This window comes from Chelmon rostratus, chromosome 17, assembly GCF_017976325.1.
Source record: "Chelmon rostratus isolate fCheRos1 chromosome 17, fCheRos1.pri, whole genome shotgun sequence".
Lineage (NCBI taxonomy): Eukaryota > Metazoa > Chordata > Actinopteri > Chaetodontiformes > Chaetodontidae > Chelmon > Chelmon rostratus.
In genome coordinates, this window is record NC_055674.1 from 12,703,025 (window position 1) to 12,727,612 (window position 24,588).

General features: G+C 46.1%; 4 protein-coding genes across 4 annotated transcripts in view; 2 read left to right on the forward strand and 2 right to left on the reverse strand.

The window, feature by feature from the left end:
• baiap2l1b (BAR/IMD domain containing adaptor protein 2 like 1b) overlaps positions 1-1,385 on the forward strand; it is a 29,567-nt gene extending 28,182 nt beyond the window's left edge. Inside the window, exons 13-14 of the mRNA XM_041957226.1 lie at positions 253-299; positions 388-1,385. Of these exons, the coding sequence (XP_041813160.1) occupies positions 253-299; positions 388-460 (120 nt within the window). The 3' untranslated portion in view covers positions 461-1,385. The remainder of the gene's footprint in view (positions 1-252; positions 300-387) is intronic.
• Positions 1,386-1,475: 90 nt separating this feature from the next.
• On the reverse strand, positions 1,476-8,440 carry bri3 (brain protein I3). The gene is made up of 3 exons (XM_041957227.1): positions 7,719-8,440; positions 6,360-6,468; positions 1,476-2,898 (listed from the first exon to the last, which is right to left on the reverse strand). Exons 1-3 carry the CDS (start codon positions 7,861-7,863, stop codon positions 2,766-2,768), a joined length of 387 nt encoding a protein of 128 aa, XP_041813161.1. The 5' UTR covers positions 7,864-8,440; the 3' UTR covers positions 1,476-2,765.
• A 1,625-nt stretch (positions 8,441-10,065) lies between these two features.
• Positions 10,066-20,591, forward strand: tecpr1b (tectonin beta-propeller repeat containing 1b). Its single transcript, XM_041957229.1, has 25 exons — positions 10,066-10,455; positions 11,377-11,608; positions 11,699-11,881; positions 12,001-12,123; positions 12,209-12,331; positions 12,846-13,020; positions 13,253-13,353; positions 13,442-13,543; positions 14,587-14,714; positions 14,816-15,429; positions 15,621-15,736; positions 15,829-15,984; positions 16,077-16,226; positions 16,319-16,476; positions 16,686-16,813; positions 17,445-17,538; positions 17,633-17,729; positions 17,821-17,900; positions 17,977-18,033; positions 18,102-18,276; positions 18,357-18,492; positions 18,671-18,763; positions 18,850-18,956; positions 19,126-19,245; positions 19,420-20,591. The coding sequence occupies exons 2-25, from the start codon at positions 11,384-11,386 to the stop codon at positions 19,540-19,542; spliced, it is 3,564 nt and encodes a 1,187-aa protein (XP_041813163.1). The 5' UTR covers positions 10,066-10,455; positions 11,377-11,383; the 3' UTR covers positions 19,543-20,591.
• A 1,129-nt stretch (positions 20,592-21,720) lies between these two features.
• The window catches only part of lmtk2 (lemur tyrosine kinase 2), a 28,980-nt gene continuing 26,112 nt past the window's right edge, over positions 21,721-24,588 (reverse strand). The window contains exon 14 of the mRNA XM_041957675.1: positions 21,721-24,044. Within this exon, the coding sequence (XP_041813609.1) occupies positions 24,016-24,044 (29 nt within the window). The 3' untranslated portion in view covers positions 21,721-24,015. The remainder of the gene's footprint in view (positions 24,045-24,588) is intronic.

A 24,588-nucleotide genomic window follows, 5' to 3' on the forward strand; every position in this document is an offset into this window, starting at 1 on the left:
ACTCATGATGAGGAAGCTGCACCGGCACTTCATAGTGAAACATTGTTGAATTTCCAGAAGATCCAGATTCCACACACTGTCCCATGATATGACAATCCATTCACCCAGTGCGTCCAGTCCTTCAGCAGTCTGGTGTGTGTGTGAGAACGTCACATGTAAACACATCTGGGTGTGACTGAGGTATTCATTCTGTGTCATAGTTATGCACAGCACGGCAGATTGTGTTACAGTGAATTTGTGTTTTCTCCACAGACCGTCCAGCCTAACGGCGTCTCCAGACCCCCACCTGCTTACCTCGCGTGAGTCACACAACAACATCAGTGAGATTATCTGTTTTTTCCTCTCACTCACACATTCATCACTTATCTCTGCTGCGTTTTTCCACAGGGGAGGGAACCCGTTCGCCACAGTCAGGCTACGTCCAACCGTCACCAACGACCGCTCTGCGCCGGTCATCTGATCTGTCCACATTTCCACACGCCCCTGATTCCCACAGCCCCTCCTTAAACTTCCTGTGTCATCCACCCCAGGTCACGCAGCTCTGACCTGCCTTTACTGTCCAACTGCTCCCGCCTGTCTGGACGGAACCACACAAAACTTGGTCAGTACTGAGGGAGAAAATGCCATTTGAATGTGGGATCCCCTCACTGCTGCAAACGCTGATATGGAAGTATTTTGGGACCATTTTATTTTATGGAACAGATGGTCATATATTTAAGATATATATATATATATTTTCCATGTCTATTTTTGTCCCTCTGTTTGTGGTGGAGATATTTAATGACCACAGTCCTACCTGCACCTCAAAAATGGGTGAATTAAAACTGGTCAAAGCAAATACTGTAATGTATTTGTATTGTTGATGTTGCTTGCTCATCGTCCAAATGACTGTTAGAAATCTCTTGTGTTGCCATAGGACAGTAAAAGAATGTACTGTAGAGGAACACTGCTTTTCACCTCCAGGTCCTTATGAAAATGTTGCATCTCAGCATCGATACTAAAATGAGGACAGATGCATTCAGAAAGGCACACAAGTGTTCTTTAAGTCCCTCGTGTGCATACATTTGTACAACAGATGCTATAGATATTGTCCTTTGCCATCTAACTGAACTTTTTGTAGAGCTAGACAATCGTGGACAGGACTTCTGCCTTAATGACCCACACATACCTAGTGTAGAAATATCATGTACCTGTTGCATTCTTCACATGAGAGCACGAGTTGTGACAATCGCCTCATCTTCACACGGACAGTTTGATCATTGCACACGGCATTTTAAGACCACAGCATGTACACCTGTTTCACTCTTTGGCCCACGTTACACCCATAAAAGAATGTGCTGTATGAAAAATAAAGACTTATTTCTTCAACTTGCTGTTTACTTTATGATGCTCAGTTTGAATGTTCATCATCGCATATAAATAAGAATAATGTTCCTGCATTTGCAAAAGATGAAAAAAAAAACAAATCACACAAGTAAGTAGCATTCATTTTTAATTACAGTAACTCATATATAAAAAGTAAGAAGCTCAATCATAAGAGCGTGCGTAGTGTGTTTTCTAAAGCAAGATTTGTTTTTGTTTTTTTACATCCCTCCCACACAGTTATATCTTTCTCTTCTGCCACGGACAGTTATATAACATCTTGCTGTGATGGAAGACGTAGACATGGAGATACTGCAGATACACGTAGACATTCTCGACTGATTGTCTGGTTGGGAGGAATGGGGCAGGGTGACTTGTCACAGAGTAGAGTACTAAGATAAAAATCCAGAGATTATACACAATTTTGAGAGCTTTCTTCAGCGTTGACTCTCAGCATGCTTCCTGGAAGTGGTACTCCACACGTTAAAGGAGTCTGACTTTGACATAAAGAGTGCTTTTTGAAGTCCGATGTCAAACAGCGATTGAGGTTGTAAAGTCGAGGGCATTTCAGATTGTATGTACCTGAGGTCTGCATTGGCCCTGGAAAAGCACAACCCAGCAGAATAATCATCAAACAAACAGTCAGTGCAAATATGGCCCCAAGAAATAATATCAACAAAAACAGACAAAACGGTGCAGGCTTTCTGTCTGAGGCAAGTCCACTGTTCCAGCCGGGACACTTCACATCCAAGGATCTTTACGCCTCTTTTTTTTTTTTTTTTTTAATCATGCTCGTGTTATTCCATGTGACACACTGAGCCAAAGTCAGGTTTGCATTTCTGGAAAAAGATACATCGGTGATCTACATGGAAGCTGTGGTGAGTACGATGCTTTAAGCACAATGGTAACCAAAAAACGTGTCTGCAGCGTGCCAGCAAAGACGAAACGCAAACAAAAAAATAAGGAAAAAACAAAAAGTCAGGCACAAAAACTATGCGTGCCTCAATTAATTCCGGCTTATTCGAAACATAAAGGAATCTGCTCAGATCCTCTGAGCCAAATCTACAGAAGAAATCATGACTGATGGAATCTCTGATGATCACTCAGCATGTGGTGAAGGCACTGACAACACTTACATATGCTAGAATACATCCTCAACTAGCAGATGAAAACTGATTCCTACACGTGCCTCTAATAAAAACTCACATCATAATTCATGGTAATATCATCTTGATCATTTGTTGTACATAACATAATGGCAACAGCAATATGTGCAATATTAAGAGAGGATAACAAAAGACACAAAAAATGCTGGATTGTGTGTGTGTGTGTGTGTGTGTGTGTGTGTCTCTGTGTATATGCATGAGAGCACAAGCAGGTGCATGAGCTGCGGTTTGGTCCCTCTAGCCGAAGGTGGCGCCACAGTTGGGACACCTTCTCTGACGCAGGGCGAAGCAGAAGAGGAGCCCCAGGGGGAAGAAGAAGATGGCACACAGGATACCCAGGCAGGTGAAGTCATCCTCCAGGACACCGACTCTGCAAACACACACACACACACACCAGAAAGTATGTGAAAGGTGCACAGACCAACAGTCACACCGGGTACAGGCCCCAGACCCCTGGATCAGAACCTGCAGTAACCACAAAGCCACGCAAACGATAAAGATACAAAATGACCACAAAGACAAATAACCACACAGAGACACAAAAACAAAGAGACGCTGAATAACCACAAAGAGACACAAAACGACAACAAAGAGATGCTGAATAACCACAAAGAGACACAAAACGACAACAAAGAGATGCTGAATAACCACACAGAGACACAAAAACAAAGAGACGCTGAATAACCACAAAGAGACACAAAACGACAACAAAGAGATGCTGAATAACCACAAAGAGACACAAAAACAAAGAGACGCTGAATAACCACAAAGAGACACAAAACTACAACAAAGGGATGCTAAATAACCACAAAGAGACACAAAACAACAACAAAGAGACGCTGAATAACTACAAAGAGACACAAAACAACAACAAAGGGATGCTAAATAACCACAGAGACACAAAACAACAACCAAGATGCTAAATAACCACAAAGAGACACAAAACAACAACAAAGGGATGCTAAATAACCACAGAGACACAAAACAACAACAAAGAGATGCTAAATAACCACAAAGAGACACAAAACAACAACAAAGAGACGCTAAATAACCACAAAACAACAACAAAGAGATGTTAAATAACAGTTAAGAGGCACAAAACACCTATGAAACTGGCTCCTACAGGTCATGTCTGCTCGGAGCATCTTCAGAAGTGACCGACGTCTGACCATGTCAAAGGTAATGACATTACACTAATAACACTTCACTGCATGCTTACCTACAGTATTACCTCCAGTCTGAGTCACGTCCTGACATTTTACCGTAAACAACCATCAAGAAGCCACTGCTTAGTTTAAGTCTGACCTCGTTCTAAAAGAACAAAATGTTCCATCTGAAAGCTCTTCAGAGACGAGCTGTTTTCCCTTTCCCCGTTTTCTGGAGCTCTATCACAGCCTGACTGTAGAGACCAGAGCAGGAAAGACAGAAAATCATTAAACATCTGAAACCGGTCAGATTTTGCCCTGAAATCTACTGAAGTCTCTCGTGGTAAAAGATGTTCTGAACGTCTAAAAAACATCCAACCTTTTAATATTTCTGTGAGCAAGATGTGAAGGCTGCTGAGCTGATAATACCTGAGAAAGCAGAGTCTGGAGGGGGTTTTGGTCAGAAAATGAAGCAGCTTGTTTTGGAGGGGGACTCTTGAAGGCTTTAATCCACAGTCACGGTGAACAAAGTGCTGACGGCGGTCTCATGACCGCAGCACGCCGACCAGCGTGGCCTCCAGAAGGAGGAGACATGGGAAATAAAAGGCTACTTTAGAAAGCATTTACTGCTAATGCTATTAGTGTCGCATTCTGTGGATGTTTGGGGGCTGAAATTAAATAGAAATAATCTTGATCAATAAGCCTTAATCACCCTGATCATACTAGATTCTGTCATAGTGATGAACTGGCTTTGACTTCATGCTCCAGCTCTTAAAGCAGCACCACACCATGTGCTGCCGTGCTCTGTCAGAAGTCTTTGTATTTGCACAACTTATCTGTGCACCGGTGACGGGCTCTGCGGCTTTCACTGACCAAGGAAACATGGCCACGATGCAAAATGCTGAAGGAAACTGTACCAGACTCTTTCAGTCCACATACTGGACACATGCACAAAATACTGGCCGTCAGTGTCAGGGAGAAGAATGTCTGGGACACTTAACATCGTCAAATGAGACTGACGTAAAGCAAAACAAAAAAAAAAAGAAAAAAACATTAAAGCAGGGCTGCCCAAAATGATACCATAAGGTTAGATTAGGCCCGCTAGATGTTTAAACAAAAAAAAAAACAAAATACAAATGGCTGTTGCAGTTCTATTTTTTGGGAGGTAAAACTACTCTTTAAATATGTAGGCTACCTAATTATTAATCAATTCATTACTTTTAATTACTAATTAATTCACTATTTTTCAGAATACTGAACCGAGCGCGGCCGGCAGAGTGACACTTTGAGCAGGGGATCAGTCAATTAAAGGAACTGGGCAGCATTTTGCTTCTTAACAATACAACAGGAGCCTCCTTCTGACCCGCGGCCCACTACTCAGTTACAGTCTTGGCCCTCCGATGGAAAAAGTTTGAACATCCCAGATTTAAAGGTATACTGTGCAGGATTTTCCTTCAAAACAACGTATAGACTCATATAAAAGTACTGAAGACTGAGCTAATTAGTGAGTGGAGTCCATCAACAGTCAGCTTTATTTAAAGACTGAGGTGTTCCCCTTTTATTGTAGATGTGCAGTTTCATAATACAGTAAGTTTCAAAGACTGCCAGTCATGATGACTACTGAGCACGTACATGAACAACCACTTCTGCTGAAATAAAACCAACAGAAGTGCACTATTCCTTCACCTCGCGGCAATAAACGATCCTGCTGCTCTGCTGCGAAATTAAAAGCTACACAACGAGCTCCCTGAAGTTCTTGGAAGAGATGATTTCATTATTCAAATTCAGCCCCTGGATGGGAGGACATCTGATTTCCATTTGCTGCTCCTGTGAGTTGTGTCCTGTTGCAACCTTGGGCCCCGTGTGGCCTGACCGGCCCCCGTCACATGTTTGAGGCTGCACATCATCTGACTGACAGGATGTTGACTCAAGCACAGTGAAACCAACAAAAACTACTTCTGAAACGGAAAGTCATGTCCGCTTGACATCAGGTCACACTGCCGGCCTGACATCACACACGCAGGGATGGAGAAAACACACGTACGGATGGCAAAAGGATATAAAAGCCTCATGAGGACACAGTGTTCAGACACAGTGAGTGTTTTTCACTGTTCTGATGTTAGTAAGACATTTAGACATCATGTGACTATAACAGCCCTCTGATATCTACTGTAACATACACTCCAGTGTGTGTGTGTGTGTGTGTATGTGTGTGTGTGTGTGTGTGTGTGTGTGTGTGATGAGACTCACATAGTGGGGACATAAATCAGATTACACAGTCACAATGTGGGGACTTGTCTTCCTTATGAGGACAAAGTCCCCATAATGTAAATCATTAACTTTTAGTGGGAAGATTTGGGTCATGGTTGGGGTAAGACTCCAGGAAATGAATGCAGGTCTATGTAATGTCCCCAATAGGAAACTACACGAATAAATCTGTTTACACAGTCTTATTACGGGGACTCGCCTTCCTTATGGGGACAAAATGCAGGTCGCCATAATGTAAATCATTCAATTTTAGGATGAAGACTTGGGTTATGGTTAAGGTTTGGTTAAGAATAGGGTTAGGGCTAGGATAAGTCTCCAGGAAATTAATGTAAATCTATGTAATGTCTCCAAAAATTATAGAAAAACCAGACTGTGTGTGTGTGTGTGTGTGTGTGTGTGTGTGTGCGTGCGTCCTCACCTGCAGGCAGGACAGCCTCCCACCACCACTACAGAGGGTTGGATGATGGTGTAGGTGCCAGCATAGGGCTGCTGGGATACAGCAGGGGCCATTTGGGCTGATGGGTATCCTGTGGTTGACAGAGGCAGATGGGTGCATGTTACATACACTGTATATACACATATGACCCAACCATGTTTGTATGCATGTGAGCCCGCACGCTCGGCCACAACACTTATCAGTCAGTACTGGAGGACAAGGTGATAAACTTCCTTAAGAGCCAACACACAGCGAGGAAGTGACAGTGCAGGTTGTGAAAGTTGGTATTTTCCATTTCACAGTTAAACTGAGCTGTAGTCCAGCGTGAAGGTATGACAATGAGTCTTAACGAGCAAATGTCACAGAGCTGCAATCTCTCTGTACACAGTCAGCTTGATTTACAGGGTTAACGAGCGATTAATCAGTCACAAGGAAGGGTCAATGATCAGGCGTGCATTTCAGCGACAAACACATCAGGACATGATAAAAGCTGGCTGGAGAAAGTGAAGAATAAGTTGTGATAAAATGCGAGCTGGCTGCCATATCGATCCTCTCTGCAGAGATGTTTGTTTGACACAGTGAACTCTGATACCACGACCTCACTTCTCACAAATGTTTATCAACACCTTGGGCCTGATGAGGACGCCTCCCTGCCACAGAGGCTCTACATCTACCTACACCGCTTTATCTGAAGCATCCCTTTCAGCCGCAGCCACAGACCGACCTGAACCACGTGATGGAGCAAACAGGAAACTACATGCAATTGCAAGAAATGAGACTCCATTTTAGGATACGTGCATAACTTCCTTGTTGTTCAGCTCTCGTGCACTCAGTCGGATGATGACTTGCTCCTTCACATACGGCAGCAGAGCTGCTGCAGAGCCAAAACTCCAGCATGAACATACTTCACATTCTGTCTCTTCCTGTAAAAACACTCACAGGTCAGAATAAGATGACTCACAGCAAACCACCAGAATATACGCTGTATTATTATTAATGTTTTACTGAGCACTCGTATCTTTTAAAAAAGGGCATATTGTCTAATTTATGCAAAAAAAAAAAAAACCTGGTCGCGTGAACACATCGCAATGCCTTACTGCGCATGCGTCACACTGGCTCACCTGAAAACGAAACTCGTCACTTTTTCACGGTATTTGCAACTTAAACTCTCACACACGGTGGTTCAAAATGTGCCCTTTGAGTTAATGACGCCCCCAGAGCCGACAGTAAGCGACCTGGGGTCTCTAAACGAAGGCGGAAGTGGGCAAAGTCGGTCCAGGCTTCCCGTCTTCCACAGGGCAGTTTCTGGTAAACATGTGGGGCATGAACGGGGGGACTTGCCTTGGCCGTCGGTGTACGGGTACGGCGGCGGGGCCGGCGGGGGGATGGCCCCATAGCTGTGTTGCTGCGGGCCGTACTCATAAGCCCCGGGGACGGCGTTGTAGGCGGGAGGTCTGTCCTGAAGAAGAGGTTTGCTGTCCACCATCTCAGCCGACGTGATGCGTCCTCAACTTGTCCGCTTCTCTGTCCTTAACTCGACAAACTGGGCGACGGGAAGGCTCGAAAACTGAACTGCGGCTACTTGTCTCGTGTTGCCGGAAAAGCCGCGCGACGCTGACTGACACGCAGAGGCGACAAAAACAAAGAAAACAAAGAAAAGACGCTGCGCCAAAATGAAACTTCGTCCCTCTCCATGCGCCAACTTTGTCCCCGTCGGCGCAACAACCTCAAATCTTCACTAAACGTCCACTTTGAAGACAGGAATGGCCCGAGTCAGTCTGGTAATGGTTAACTTAGCTCCATTTCCCTCCGTGCGGTTGGTCCTTTGGTACCATAACAAGAGAAATCTGTCATCGCAGCGCCTGGTAACTCGGCTGGAAGTCGGAAAGGCTTTTCCTTTCTGCCTGGTCTGTCACAAGAGAAGAATCATGTGACGCGCTGCTGTAGCGCCTCTGCGCACTCACGGGCTTCTTAAAGCGACAGCTCATGGTGGAAACAGGCCGGAGACCCGGGCCGGGGGCCGGAGGCCGGAGGCTGGAGGCTGCCGCATGCGGGGCACTGCAGAGCCGCCGGCTGCGCCTCAGCTGCACGGTGGGCACGAACACACTGCAGCCCCCCGCGGCGGCGGAGTCTGCGCGTGTGTTTCCACCGCTCCTTATGTAACTGTCGTCCTGATGGTGAGTGGGCCGCACTTAATGTTGCATAATGTCGAATTCACATCCTCAGATTGAGTCAGAGGAGAAGGTTGCAGGGATTCTGAGACATTAAAAGTGGATATTTTCAAGAAATCAGCAACGTTAAGGGGCCACATGCTTAGATATTTTAGTTTCACAATGAGGCACCAGACCATGATTAAATGATAATATAAAATTTAAAAAACTACATTTGATGTGAAGATATCAGATAACACCGTACACCTGTAACACTTTGAAGGTGATTTGGAGCCACCTGTTTCTCTTGTGTTTTAGTGTTTTTTACTTTATCCAGCCGACAGTCTCTGGAGGGGATGCTGAACTGATGTGCTGTTAAACTGTGGTTCCCACTCCCACTACACAATATATGTTGGGGAAATATAGAAGCTTAATTATTAGTAGTATGTAAAGTATGACAAGTTCATTAATCATTTGATATTTTAATCCAGCGCTGTTTGCACTCTGCATTGTCCTTTTTCCACAATGTACAGACAGTCTGACATGTATATACACATTGTATGCTGTGTTTCTATTTCTTTTCACCTGTTTGTATATGTACATAGCAGCCAAATGTTTACCTTAGTTCAGTTGTTGTCCTTGTTCCCAGCTGTATGTCTTGTTTTGTGTACAGAGTTCAACCACAAAGGCATGTGTCCTCTGAACTCACATGATCTCATTTAAAAAAAACAGTTTGAGGCAAAAAAGGTCAAATTATCTCATATTTCACAAAAATCCTGAAAACAAGTAGACCCCTCAGATTCATCTTGTGACCTCTTGCAGGGGCCTCAACCCCAAGTTTGGAACACCCCTGGGCTAAACTGCCTATAAAGTAGTACAAAATGAAATGTACATGTTGATGCATCAGTTTTTGCACATTTTCTGATAATCACAGAAAATAATATGTCACAGTTTTCACACCTTTTTTTAGTAACATTTTGAATCCAGGTCAGGACCCCACCCATACATTAGGACTCTACAGCCCCAGGTGGATCACTTATAGCATCCTGGTCCGCTCTGTCCGAGGTGCTGAACCCTGGACCCCCGGGGGATGAGGGAGCTGACTGGGGGGGGGGGGTCCACCCTGAAAAGCAGCATCATGTCATTAACTTTATAGGAACATCAGCGATATTTAGCAGAGCTGGCCACAGTGGAAAGTTTCTTTCCGCCTTCCTCACCAGTGTTGTTGGGCTGCGGGCTCTTTGTGTTGTGCATACAGACCTGAGTGGCTCAGACTCTTTTCCTTGCATTAAATATACTGTAGCCAAACACGTAAAACCAAACCTTTCGCTTCAATAATTCATTTGGCGCTGAATAAATTATTGAAATATGCGCGTCAATCAGCCGTCGAAAAAAAAACACCAGAGGGCTGCTGCGTTCGACCAATAGCAGCACGAGATCCCACACTCCCGCATAGCCTCAACCAATCAGAGCAGCGCTTCGTCCATTTCCTGTTGTGGACTCGAGACTTTGACGGATTCCTCTGGTCCAGAATGTGAATTAAACAGCGGTGGCGGAATGTGCTCGGATGAGTCCGGCGTCCCTCTGCAGAGCTGTCGCTCGTGACAGAGCCTCACCTGTAAGTAGCTGCCGCGCGCGCGCGCGCGTGTGCGTGTGTGTGAGAGACCTCTGCGGGCCGCCTGACCGCCGCCTGCTCCCCGGACATGTAAACAGCTTATAGCCGACTTTGCGGCATCCATATCAGCTGTTTGTGCCGTTCCGCTGCATCGCGTGCTGTCACTCCCTCTGCTGCTGTTTAACGTGGCTTTTTAACATGTTGAACGTGTCCCAGCGTGGCCCTCGGCAGGTGTCGGCTGGCGCACTTGATGTCATGATGACACCTCTGTTGATTTTCCCCTGACAACCGCGCATCGGACACCAGTATTCAGGTAGGCTGCTGTCTGAGTCCGCAGTGTTTTTGATAGTGGATTTACTGGAGCTCCACTGCAGGCTGCCATCGACATTAAGTTTATTCTAGGCGATTATAGTCTTAGAAAAACTATGTAATGTGATATGTTCACTCCAGGTTATTTCTCTGTCTTTACAGCCACTGTTTCCGTCTATGTGAATTTGAGAATAATGTTCAAGCTGCTTGTTTGCGCCACATATTGTCCATTTGTTCAAATGAGCAGAGCAGAGGCCTGTTTGAATGAATATGCCAGCCACAGTGACAGTCAATATCGTAGCGGATTAGTATCAGTCGATAAAGCAAGTGTCAAGCTGGCCAGCCAAAATAAAAGGAAGACTTCCGTTCAGAAATTTCAAATTAAAACACCTTTGGCTCTTTTTAGTGGTCAGTTGTGGGAAAAACAAAGTCAGAAGTTAATCTCATGATGCTTTTGAGGAAAAAGTAAGAAGCCCAAGAAAAAAGCTCAGGGAATAGTTTAAGAATAAAGTCAGAATTCAGGAAGGAAGTCAAAACTTTGAATGTAAAGTTGCGATAAACAAAATTAATTTTGTTAATTGCAGAATTATGACAATTTCAAATTCAAATTTTAACCACTGAATTCTGACAATATCAAGGTTCATCTTATTGTCATTATCCAATGCAAAATTACACAAATGGTGTTGTCATCCCCTCCACGCTCCACACAGACACAATATATTGACAAATATTAATATATGTAATCTGGATGTAATCCTCGTTCTTATGGTGATGCAAGGTACCAGAGTGGGAACATAACTTTTCAAGGATGACTCTAAATGCAAATGTGGCCTGTAGGATGTCAATAAATCTGACGTACACAGAGTCGTAAAGTAAACACCAGACAGCCTGGAAGAATGAGCGCTGTGTTTCTGTCTTTGTTCAGGGCCATCATGCCCATCACGCTGCTGTGGGCCGTGGACGTGTATGGCAGGGTGTACAGCCTGTCCACAGCTGGCCAGCGGTGGGAGCGAGCAGACGACGTGCTGCTGGAGCTGAAGCGCGTCACTGCGGGGAAGGGGCGCTGCTGGGGCATCGGCTGTGACCACCGTATTTACCTCAACATGATGCCCAGCGAGACCCCCATCCGCTACCGGGAGGAGACCTATGAGAACCAGGTGGGCCCAGGCTGCATGCTGTTACACTTAGAGCGTGGACGCTGAGGGGTGTCAGTGCTGAAGTTGCTCTGTATGCGTGTGTGTTTGCAGAGGTGGAACCCAGTGGACAGCTTCACCGACACACTGCTGCCCACCGACCGCTGGCCGTGGAGTGACGTGACCGGGATGAATCCTCAGCCGCTCCACAGCTTTGAGCTGCCCTCCCGGAGCTGGGAGTGGGAGGGGGACTGGTATGTGGATCAGAGCTGTGGAGGAGAACCCAGCCAGACTGGGGTAAGAAACGGCACATCAACACGCGCAGTCCTTTCAATTCATCTCAGTGCTTCTTCTCCTGCTTGCTGTATTTCCAATTTTAATGAATGAAATATGAAATGCCTCACGATGCTCCTCAGGGCTGGGAGTATGCAGTGGATTTCCCGGCCAACTTCTCCCCGGACAAGAAGTGGAACTCTTGTGTTCGTCGCAGGCGGTGGATCCGCTACAGGAGATACATAGCACAAGGCACCTGGGCGAAGGTCTGGACTCTCTCTCCTTATACTTTATGTCTGTTTAAGTTGAGTACAAGTCAGACTAAAGAGTCAAGTCACCGTCTCCCTGCAGATCCCCCTGGACAATCCCAAGAAGCCCCCACTGCCGCTCTGTGACATAAGCTGTGGTGGCTGGGAGATGAGTGACCAGTCAGGAAGATATCCCTACCTGTGGGGCGTGTCCCAGCAAGGACAGGTGAGTCTACTGACCAACTTAAGGAGAATGCTTTAACCTTGAGAATTTGCAGCCTTTGGGTTTATTAAAAAAACCATAACATAGGTCAAAATAACGTTATGACTGTAAAATTTTTTTAAAAAGCTGAATACGTCCTCCTCTTGTGTGTATTTTCCCCATCGACAACCTCTAACAGCACCGTTGAACACTCTATACAGCATAATATGTCTCAAGCAAACACACTGTTTCACATATGAATGTGATCAATGAATCAATGAAATGATTTGGATCACAGTCAGAAACTGCAGCAACAGGCGGCTGTCCTGCTGTATGTGCAATTCACCCTTTCGACCAGCAGAGGGCGGCACGACTTCATACAATTCCCTCTTGAGCCAATTAATTCCTGTTTGACTTAATGCACCAAATGTAAGTTTTTTTAGAGCACAGCTAAAACTACATTTTTACATAATACGGTTATTATGGATGTATCATTTTAAGATGTGGAGCGTATCCCTCCCTCATCTTTACCCTGCAGGTGTGGTTCAGGGAGGGCATCCACCCTCGGGTCCCAGAGGGCTCCAGCTGGGAGGAAGTGGAGGTGCCCAAGGAGGTGGCTCAGTTATCTGCCGGCCCCGGAGACCTGCTGTGGACTTTACTCTGGGACGGGAACCTGCTGGTCCGTACTGGCCTCAGCCTGGACAGCCCGACTGGTCAGCAGTCATCGTGGTTCACATTTACCCCAAAAAAAGATTTTCGGTTATCTTGTCTTTTCCCCCTTTTTGTTTTTTTTAAATAACCCTTCTTATCTTATAAAGACTAAGAGCCCAAGAAGTCAAATATAACGGTGTAAATGTGGATGTTTTTTGAAGGTTTGGCCTTGTAGGGTTAGAAAACAACTGAAACCACCACAGAAATGGTGACAGCGTTTTCTTCCTCCGTCAGGAACATCGTGGGTCGAGGTGGAATCACCAGGAAAGGAGGTGGAAGCGCTTCACGTGGCTGTTGGAATCAGTGTGGTCTGGGTGGTCACTAAAGACTATAAGGTGGATCAATGCTCCTCACGCGTGTAAAACTCTGAATGGCTGCCGTTCGTCGCTCCTTTAACACACCTGTGCCTGCGCCTGTTTCTAGGTGTGGTTCAGGCGGGGCGTGAACTCCCACAACCCCTGTGGCTCCGGCTGGATCAGCATCGGAGGGGAGATGATGATGGTAGATGTCGGACTCAATGACCAGGTAAAAAGATTTCTGGTGACAGTGGCACCATCACACCTTTTTGATGAGAGCTTTGTCATGCTTTGTTGCTTCTCATTGTGAAGGCGTAATTCAGAAGACACCAAAAGTCACCCGCATAATGTAACTGTGTTCATAAGCAGCTCTTTTGTACACATGAAACACATTAGACATAAAAAAAACAACGTGTCAAGGTACACTAGTTTTTTGCCAATTCGATTTTATGATTAAGATTATAATTTAGCATAAGCTCGCCAGCTTTTCAAAGCCTTTACTGTAGCCCGTGTGCAGCCTGGCCAGCCTCTGCAGTCGAGCCGCTTTCCCTCTGACTGATTCACTTCAGCCTCGACTGCGGATCTGGTTTCAAGACGAGCCAGATCAGGGCTGGGGTCAGGGGCACAAAGTCTTCGCTCTGTATCTCACTGCTGAGGACTTTGCTAGCACTGCAAACCCACATCTCACACCTCCCTTTCTGTCTCTCACCCCTGGTCACCCCCCCACCCACCTCCGCCAGCCCTTCTCCCTCCAGCGTCTAGTCCTGCCCCACTGCTGCCCTGTAACACGAGCACAGCCACCCGTTCCAGCCAATGTCCCAGCAGTAGCACCTCAGGCCCAGCCTTATATATCCGCAGACTATATCCCCACTGGCCTGACATATGGGAGACTCCCTAATTAGAAGCTGGCCAAGCCGTCGTCATCATATCCCATATTTCATATTTCAGGCCTGTAATTCTGGACGTGGCTTGTGTGAGGTGGCGGGCGCCAGTGTTACAGTATATGGCCTTATAAAGTAACAGTTGTCTGTGTCCTACTAGTGCCTCTGATAGATCTTTGAAGAGGGAATAAAAGTTTAATTTAACTGGCGTTTATTAGGATTCTGCCACGTTTGTCCTGTTAGTTTGTTTGCGTTCTCATGTTCCCTCCGTGCGGCCACTGTGTGACTTTATTGAATGGCTCAGTGAATAAAGGTGACGTGTTTCAGCAGATATGTTGGTGAGATCACCGCGTCTCACCTCTGTTGTTCTGTGTTGTTTCCTCTTGGTCAGGTGTGGGCGGTAGGTGAGGACCGCGGCCTGTATTTCAGAATGGGCGTGACCCTGTCTGAACCAAGCGGCAGCGGCTGGATCCCTGTTTCTGCACAGTGGGGCAACAGTACAGAAGTTATTGTACCCAGGTCTGTGTGAGTAATCGACATGAATCCTCTTGAATCTGGTAACAAAGCCGGCTTTTTACATCTTTTTTTCCTGCTCCGTCTATGTGTTTGCTGTTTGATAGGAATGATCGTGAGTTCAGCGGCCAGCTGACCGAGGCCTCACAAGGCTCAGTTCTCAGCTGCACCGACTCGGACTCGGAGTTAGGTCCTCCCGACCCACAAACCAGCACTGATGACACCCCGGTCCTGGAGGCAGCAGCCCCCTCTGTGGTCCCTTTAGGGGCAGCCGACGCACCTGCACCTACCCTGAAAACAGAGGACACCCCCTCAGCCCCCCAACAGGATGCCCCCAAACCATTCATCCCCGCCAGCGACAGCTTCATAAACAGCCTGGTCTCAGACCGCGACAAAACTTCCACACCTCAGACATCCATCACAGAGGTGCCGCAGGAAGAAGGCGAGGAGCTGTCCCCTGCGCCGGTACTCCCCACCCCTGAGGCTGTAGGACAGGACGTCCCTTGGATGAACGTGGATCTGGAGGGGGCAGAGGCGGCTCGAAGTGCCCAGGCAGCAAGGCTCTCGCTGGGCCACGGCGGTGCTGCCGCCACCTACGCTCTGGGGACTCTGGAGACGTCTCAGGGTGTCGGAGAAGAGGACGGGCCAGTGTGGACCTGGATCTCTGGTGGCGGCTGTGACGTGGACGCGAGCTCGCAGATCAGCTGGCTCAGCCCCACAGGTATGTGGATTTTAAGATTTAATTCCCAAATTAATAGCGTTATACGACACCGTTGATTGTCAGCTTATACGTGTATGTCTATGTTTGAATGTTGTACGCTGTGTGTGGCGTCCTCTGGTTTTAGAGACGTACTGTACCGTCACCTCTGTGGTCGTCTGTCTAAACGTCTCGTTTGTGCGTCCCCCTGTCAGGTCCTCTCACCAGCTCGCTGTCGCTGACCCCGGTGCAGTCAGCAGCCTGGAGCGAGCAGCAGCAGCAGCAGGAGCACAGAGAGGAGATCAGCAAGAAACCGCTGGAGAGAAGCAACGTAAGGCTGGTTTTGCTCCTCTTTGATAATAACTGACTGCACTGCGTCTCACATTTTCCGTCTCTGTGTCGACATGTGACCTCGCCTTCCAGTCGGTGTGGGTTCGTAAAGGCTCGCTGCGCTGGTGGAGGGACTGGAAGCCTCAGCGCTGGGTGGATGTGGGCGTAGCTCTGGAGCAGTCCACCAAGTCCGACGGCAGGAAGGACAGCATTTTCTTTGTCTACTACACTCAGTATGACGAGAAAAAGGTCAGTTTTGCTGTGAAGTCATGGTCAGTTGAATTGTCATAGCGACACAGCTGTGCCATGGCTGATGTTCGTTTTCTTTTCTCATCGATCAGCACCTTCAGGTGTTTATCAGTGAAGTGACGGCGCTGGTTCCGGTGCTCAGGGACTGCCACTATGCCTTTGCTGTGTACACAGCCCAAAGGACGAAGCAGAGGTGGCCTCTGGTGCTGGCAGCACACAATGAGAAGGACATGAAAGACTGGGTGACAGCTACACACAAGCACCCATCATTTTTACATCTACTACCTAAAGCCACCTGCTGATCGTATTCCCCGCTGTTGTCCTGTGTCTGCAGCTGATCCTGCTGTCTGACTGCTGCTGTGAGTGTCGAGGGATCACAGGTCCCCCGTCCAGACAGGCCCTGTGGTCCACGACCTCAAAGGGGGACATCATGGTCCACGAGCCATCCTTCTCCCTGGAGGCAGCTGCACACACGCTGTCCTGTGACCTCATGTGAGAGTGATAGAAATTCAGCCTGTTATATTTGTTTTCATTCTCTCTCATCAGCTGCGTTGTCTTAATTGTGCTCACTAACGTGCTAACACCCCGCCCTGCCTGCTGAGAGCGGGTATTACCTGTGCTGCTAATGTGCTCTGTCAGACTGTGTGTGTGACGACAACGATGTGGCTAACGCTGGGTGCTTCCGCTGTATGGTGCTGCAGGTTCTGGCGCCAGGTCCCGGGTCACCTGCGCTGTGTAGAGTCTAACAGTCTGGGGCTGGTGTGGGGCATCGGGTGGGACGGCACCGCCTGGGTCTACAGTGGGCGCAATGGGCAGCAGCCCACCCCGGGTAAACATGCCCCTGTAGACATGTGGCCATATGTTTCCCCACATCATCTCCTCCAGGTGGATAAATGCCAGAGGTGGGAGAAAGTCACACCTGTGCCAGTCTCAACAAAGTCAAGTTCAAGCAAGGCGTTGACGTCTGACCAGCTAAGAAGTTAGCTAAAAAGATTCACGTACCTCAGATCTCTTAGTATTTAATTTTAAAAAAGCCCTTTTAAGTCAACTGCCTCAAGTCTGAGTCAAGTCTAAAGTCATGAATACCAAGTCAGAGTCGAGTCTTTTATCAGTGTTAAATCAAGTCTCAAGTCCTCAAATTTGTGATTTGAATCTGACTCGAGTCAAGTCATGTGACACAAGTCTCCCACCTCTGATATGTGCACACTTCTGTTGAATCCTTTTAAATGACCTTTTTCCCAGTCTTACATGTCTTTATTACAACTGTTGAACCAACTAATCAATTAGCTGATCAGCATAAAATGTATGTGTGACAACTGCAGTATCTTCTCGCTAGCAGCTTGTAGTTTTGTGTGCAGTTGCTTAGCATGGTTCAAACCTCAACCATCTATTGCAGCTGCGATGAGATGACGTCCGCACACAAATGTGCAACGTTTTACTCGTCCATGTGTTTCCTGCAGGAGATGCGGCTCAGATGCACCAGCAGACTGATGTCAGGAGCGTTCACGTGTATGAGAATCAAAGATGGAACCCTATGACCGGATATACAGACAAGTAGGAACATTTTAGCTCCGCGGTGAAGTCCTTGCAGCTTGTCTTGGTCTTTGTATTTGTGCTCGTTAAAAGACGTTTCGTTTCGTGGCTCCAGGGGCCTCCCCACAGACCGCCCTATGTGGAGTGACGAGAGTGGCCTGAAGGAGTGCACCAAAGGCAACACGCACCCGCCCTCCCCTCAGTGGTCCTGGGTAGGTGGGATTCGAGTCAAAATTCCTTCCGCGCACTTGTTTCTTTTATTTTTTTTTCCGTTGCCAGCTAATTCTCCACACTGTGTTTCAGGTGTCGGAGTGGGCTGTAGACTACAACGTCCCCGGAGGGACGGACAAAGAGGGCTGGCAGTACGCCGCAGACTTCCCCGTGTACGTTACTTTCGTTTCTCAGGATGCTGTAAGAAAGCGCTCTGTGCCATCTGCCTGACTCATCTCTCTCCTACAGGACATTTCACGGCCACAAAACCATGAAAGACTTTGTGAGGCGCCGAAGATGGACGAGGTAATGAAACACATGCTCTCACACGCTTCTGTGGTCTGTTCAGTTAATCACATCTGTTCTGCGTACAGGAAGTGCAAGATCACACTGAGGGGCCCGTGGCAGCAGGTCCCACCCATCCCTCTGATTGACATCTCTCTGATGCCGTGCCTGGCCCAGAGCAGGATGGAGCAGGTCCCGGTCTGGGCCCTCAGTGACAAGGGAGATGTCCTGTGTCGTCTGGGAGTCAGCCCTCAAAACCCCGCGGTGAGAACATAACCACGATAAAGTGCCGGCTCGCGTTCATCTGTGCTTCCTCTCTAACTCCGGTGTGTCTGATCCCACAGGGCAGCTCCTGGCTGCACGTGGGCACGGACCAGCCCTTCAAGTCCATCTCCATCGGAGGAGCCAACCAGGTGTGGGCCATCGCCAAGGACGGCGCCGTGTTCTACAGAGGATCCGTTTCCCCACAAAACCCTGCAGGTCGGTTGAAGCTGTGAAACTCAGGTGATGCTGTAATGTGTCGCACCTGCAAGACAACAAGTCTGAATAAAGTCTGACCTCCTGCCTGCAGCAGTGATGGTTTTACTGTTTGAGTACATGCACCAGGCACCTTTAGAACAAACAGAGCCAAACCTGCAGCTGTCTTGTCCCTCTGCAGGAGAATGCTGGTATCACATCCCGTCCCCCCCTCGACAGACTCTCAGACAGCTGTCTGTTGGACGGACGTCTGTCTTCGCTGTGGATGAAAACAGTGAGTAGCAGTTTTTGCTTTTTTACAGCCAAAAGACTCTTCAAAATTGGAGATAACGCACTGAAATCTTTACAACCGTTTTGTAGGTAACTTGTGGTACAGACAGGGCCTCACCCCCAGCTACCCTCAGGGCTCCGCCTGGGAACTCATCTCTAACAACGTCACCAAGGTGTCTGTGGGTCCGCTGGATCAGGTCAGTGTCACCGCAGCTGCCACTGTCAAGCAGACAGGAAGTCAGGTTGAGACACTTGATTTATCAACCAAAGACAAGTTTTATCAGCATGGAGCGTGACTGTGGGGTCCGACTGTGAATTATATTGGGTGATAAACCACGGCTGGCTCAGCGCTGTTGTTCTCTCCAGGTGTGGATCATAGCAGACGGAGTTCCAGGCTTTCCTGCTGAGACTCCTGGAGCTGTCTGCCACAGGCTGGGAGTGGGACCCATGCAGCCCAAGGGCCAGTCCTGGGACTACGGCATCGGGGTGAGTCCATGATCATAATGATAACTGCTTTTAATGCTGATACTCAAGGAGTTCAAAGATGTTCTTATTCAGAAAGGTGTATTTTTCTACGGTGTGTTCATCTCAGGACGTGGCTTTTAGTGAATGTTACTCTGACAAGAGTAAATCGTGCATTTGTGTGCGTTTTGCCTCCAGGGAGGATGGGAGCACATCAGTGTGAGGGGGAACTCAGCGGAGGCTCCCCGCGCACCCCACCCTCCTCCCATCGGACCCCCGCGGCCTCCAACACAAGTGAACGGGAACGCCGTGGGCGTGTAAGCGCCCGCCCGTCACTTCCTCCGCCCCCGGCCCGGTTTGTGCCTGGACCCACATTTCTCTCCTCAGACCCTTCCCACAGGCCCCCCTCCCTTCACGGCAAGGGAATGCACAATCACACCACTGAGTTTCTACTGTGTGTCTTGGTTGGATTTGACTCTTGATCGATGGATGAATGTTCCGCCCTGGGGCTCGTTTCTCAGGCAGAAATCGCGTCGGTATGCAGCGACGACAAAAAGGGAGCACAAGAGCTTTTAAGAAGTGATGTCTCGTGGGATCAAAGTGAGTGCATGTGTTTGCTCTTACTAGGCTTTTGCTATGGGGTGTTTGGGGACCTAGCAATAGCTTTTATTCTTCTATACAATACCCTGTGAAAACCTAAAAGGGTGGGGCTTTGATAAAGGGCTATGGCTGGGGTACCAAACTCACTTCACACACACAGTCCCGCTGAAGCCCAAATCGTCTTTGGTTTCTAGAATCTTGTTTGCTTTTGTTTGTTTTTGCCTGTCATACATTTGCATGTGATTTCATTTATTTATTCATTTATTTATTATGCATTTGTTGATTTTTGTCTCTCCATGTTTTGGCGTATTATGTGTTTGGAGTGTTTTTCGCCCGTATTGCTCCGACAAGCCTTCCTGATATTGGGGGCTTTTTCAAAAAGGACTGGCAAAATTTGAGATCTCCACACTTCAGGACAATGTGATGCTCTCTAAACCACAAGTGACTGCAGAGAAAAATATGGAAAATTCAGTCCGCATTAGCAGATGATACCTCTCTATCCGCCTGCAATAAGGAAAGCTCTTCCTGTTCGTATTATATCCATCCACATAGTGTGACTGCTACGACCATGACATGACCGTGACTGTTGAGGCAGGTCTGAATGTCACTGTCTTCGACATTCGTCTTACAAGGGCATTGAGATGTGAAATAAAAGTCTGAAAATAATGCTGTACGCTCTGACATCATTTCAGTGGGTCTGCAGTTTGTGGGCTGAGAGCAGGCAGTGAGTCACCAGACTCTGACATGTTTTTATTTTAATAAACGGACTTGCTGCGACCCTTTCTTGACCACGTTTGTGTGAAATACACAACCGTTTGTTACACCAGAGCAAGTTCCAGCGACTGAGGAAGACCATGGGATTCGGTTGAAAGCTCCAAGCCAATCAAGCCGACGTACAGGTACCTATTAAGCAGCTGTTGTTATGCCTCTGCGCTGGCAGACAGCCGGAAGCGTAATGTTTTCAGATAGTCCGTCGGTCCCGTTCTCGTGAAGGTGGTATCTCAGGAACCCCTCGACAGATTCCTGCAAATTTGGCACACATGTTCACTTTGATGTAAGGATGAACTGATGAGATTTTGGGAGTCAAAGGTCATGGCAAGACCATCTTGGTCTGCCGTGCATTGACTATATTCTATGTTTATGTTCTTGTATCTATTCTGCATTGAGCTGCCGTTCATTACAGATGCGCAACCTTTCTCTCCAGAGCGAAACAGAGCTCACCTGAGGCCTCACGAGTGCCCCTTCACCTGCACAGAGCTCATCAGCCTGGCCAACTCCTATCCCATTAGTTTCAACACCACCAGTGCTACTTCCCACTCCAGTTCTGGCTCTGTCCCACCACAGTGCTTACATTCCACATCCTGAGCGTCACTTTTTGTAACTTGCAGTCATTCCTTTGTCTGGATGGATAACTGGCAAGACCCTGGACCCCTACACACAACCCTGATTCCAAAAGAGTTGGGACACACAAACAAAAGCAGAGCACAATTTGCTTTTGCAAACTAGCTGTATTTACAAAGTGTTCCTGAGCTCATGTAGCAATATCATTTATCCAGTCTTTCCAGGATGCTCCTTTCTTACCCAGTCATGATACTCTCACCTGTTACCAATCTACCTGTTTACCTGTGGAATGTTCCAAACAGGTGTTTTTGGAGCGTTCAACTACTTTCCCAGGCTTTTGTTGCTCCTGTCCCAACTTGTTGCTGCAATCAAATTCAGAATAAGCACATATTTACAAAAAACAATAAAGTTAATGAGGTCAGACATTAAATATATTGTCTTTTACGGTTTTCAATTGATTATAAAGGATTAGCAAATGATCACACTCTGTTTTATGCTTCTCACAGCGTCCCAGCTTGTTTGGAATCAGGGCTGCACGTGCAGCAACCACACAGAAACTAGAAGTTCATTTGCATTTATTTTCATATTAAACAGTGTAATTATAAACATTTCATTCAATTACACTAAGCATGATAAATATGAAGTAAAAATATTTTTAAAATCTACAAGTTTAAAGGACAGAATGATTTCACATCTGCTTTTGTGTCTTAATTTAACTGCTTTTAGCCGACGAGTGTGATATGTTCCTCTGATCAACTCAGCTTTAAGTTACAAAATGAAACCTCATACCTATAACTCAGTTACATCATTTCCCATTTACAGACAGAAAAAAAAATTAACATTTACATACATCAGTACAGTTCAACATTAAGTTACATTTCTCAAATGTGCAAGATTAAGCAAATGTATACTGTAGTCAAATAAAACAAGATTTCCTTAAATAAATGTTCAAGTTTAACTGAAGCACAGGCTGCTGGTTTTTAACAGAGGTTAACATTGTCTAAGATACTGTACAGTGACTCCTGTACGGGCGGGGGAGATGGACATTATCTACTACAGGTGAAGTATAGCTGTTCATCATGTCTGTGACAAACCCTTTAGGTGTTTGAGTCTTTAAAAAGAAAGAACCATACAGTAACTGTATAAGCAACAGTTTCAAAGAACAGTGTTTTTATAGCTGTACATATAAACCTTGGGGTGGAGGAAGAGCATATCTCGCTCCATAACTGTTTGCATTATGCTTTATACAGAAACTGATCATGACGAACACGTCCCCAACCAACCGTGTACAGCCACAGAGACGATGTATGGCCTGCACATGACAAGACACAATAATGAAATGCTCAAAATTGCAACTGGACAAGGGATCCGTAAGGAGGAAAATGCCATCAGAACAGGTTAATTAAGTTTGACACAAAGTAAAAAAAAAAAATAATAATAATAAAAAAGGCAGACAACTTTGTTCATCACACTGAAGTTGATAAAAGCAGCAGTTTTCTTTCTTTTTGTTCTAGTAGTGAAGATTCAAGTCCCTGCACCAAAGAAACGCCGCCGCCACGCTCACCAGGTCTTCCTATGAACAAATTTTAGCTAATTAACCAAACTCATTGCACATTTGTTTACAAACAGCTCATTACACTTCTTCATTCTGACATTTAAAAATAAAATCTCCCACTTTTTACACAATCTCACCGAACGTGTGATTTTGAATTTTGTAGTGATAGTAAACGCAGGACTGCAGAAGGGTTTTGTTTTGTTTTTTACAGCATCACAGGCACTGTGATAAAAACCCAGTGACGAGTAATTGGGACAAAACCATCCAAGCAACTTCCTGCACATTTTCAGAGCTTAAAACGAAGCATTACAAAATGCTGTAAGCTGTGTTCCAGCTGGATCACCTCTGTACAAATTCACAGGACAATCCTTGTCTAATAACACCAACCATTCTTACTGAGATGTCTCAAAAATATGAAACTACTCACTGTATCTGTTCCTTTCAAACATAAATAAAGGAACTCAGTGTGTCACCTCCCTGATGAGGGATTTTCAGTTAAGGTAGTCAATCATCCTACGTATGGATGGCTCTTCCTAAATTTCAACCCTTCTTATTCAAATGCTGCTACAGAAGGATACCACACATAGTTTCTCTCCAATCAGGAGACTCTGATGAACACCCAACAAGAGGCTATGGAAAAAAAAAAAAACAACAACAAAAAAAATCACTCTTCCAAAAAAAAAAAAAAAAAGGCAACCACTGAAATAATCGCACAACATGAACGAGAAATGAATCAATGTTAGAGAAAAAAAGCTTGGATCTTCAGTTTTAGGTCTGCTGAAATCAAAGAGCTTATTCCTATTTGGCTGTAGTGGTAAGTTTGCCAGCCCAGTGTGTTGAATTCAGAACCTAAACAGTCTTCTTTTTTCTTTTCTTTTTCTTTTTTTTGGTGATGCAAAAGTCCTGGAAAAGGAGTGCACTTCGACGCACAACAAAAAGAAGCAGCCAAACACCTGGAATGTGCTTGATGAGTCTTTTAAAGCAAACATTTAGAAACTTTTTTTTGTTTTTCTTCCCAAGTGGAATTGCACTGAACTGAAATCACACACACTGATGTAGCTGGAGAGGTGATGTGGCTCAAACCTTGTCTGTCTGTTTGCTGAGAGTCAGTTTGCAGCCATTGTTCTCACGGCCATCTCCGTGTAGGTAAAGAACAGTTCTGCCTGAGAGAAGCATCCGCGGTTTGCCCCACAAGCCGCGTCATCTGTCCTTATTCAGCAGTTCTCCATGCCCAAAAAGTGCGAGTATAGGTTCATTGTTCAGTAGTGTGATGATGAACGGTGCCTTCATTTATCACACTAGTCCTTTTCTCCATCTTCACTGCTTCCTGAGGTGAACAAAAGAGGATGACGAGAGTTTAAACAAGGTAAACTGATTGATGGATATTACTTAAACATGATTATTTCATATTACTACAAGTGCACGTTAAATCTGCTAATAGTAGTCAGTGAAGCTATCAGCTAGAGAAGTGACAATGTCATTTACATTTAAAGCCCTGATTCCAAAAAGACTGGGAAACTGTGTAAAACAGACATAAAACATAATGTGATAATTTTAATACTCCTTTTCACATTGAAAACTGTACAAAGAAGACATATTTAATGTTTGACCGCATCAACTTTACACCTGTTTGGATCATTCCACAGGTAAACAGGTTGACTGGTAACAGGTGATAGTATCATGATTGGGTATGGAGCGAGGTTCACCACTTTGTGAACACACATGATTTTATAGAGGATGTTACTACATGGGCTCAGGAGCACAGTTCATTTGCAAATGCAAATTTAGTAAATTGCATTCTCTTCTTATTTATGTTTCACACTAGGGTTTTATATAAAAGGTAAAATTCAATAACATAATTTTCATAAGTT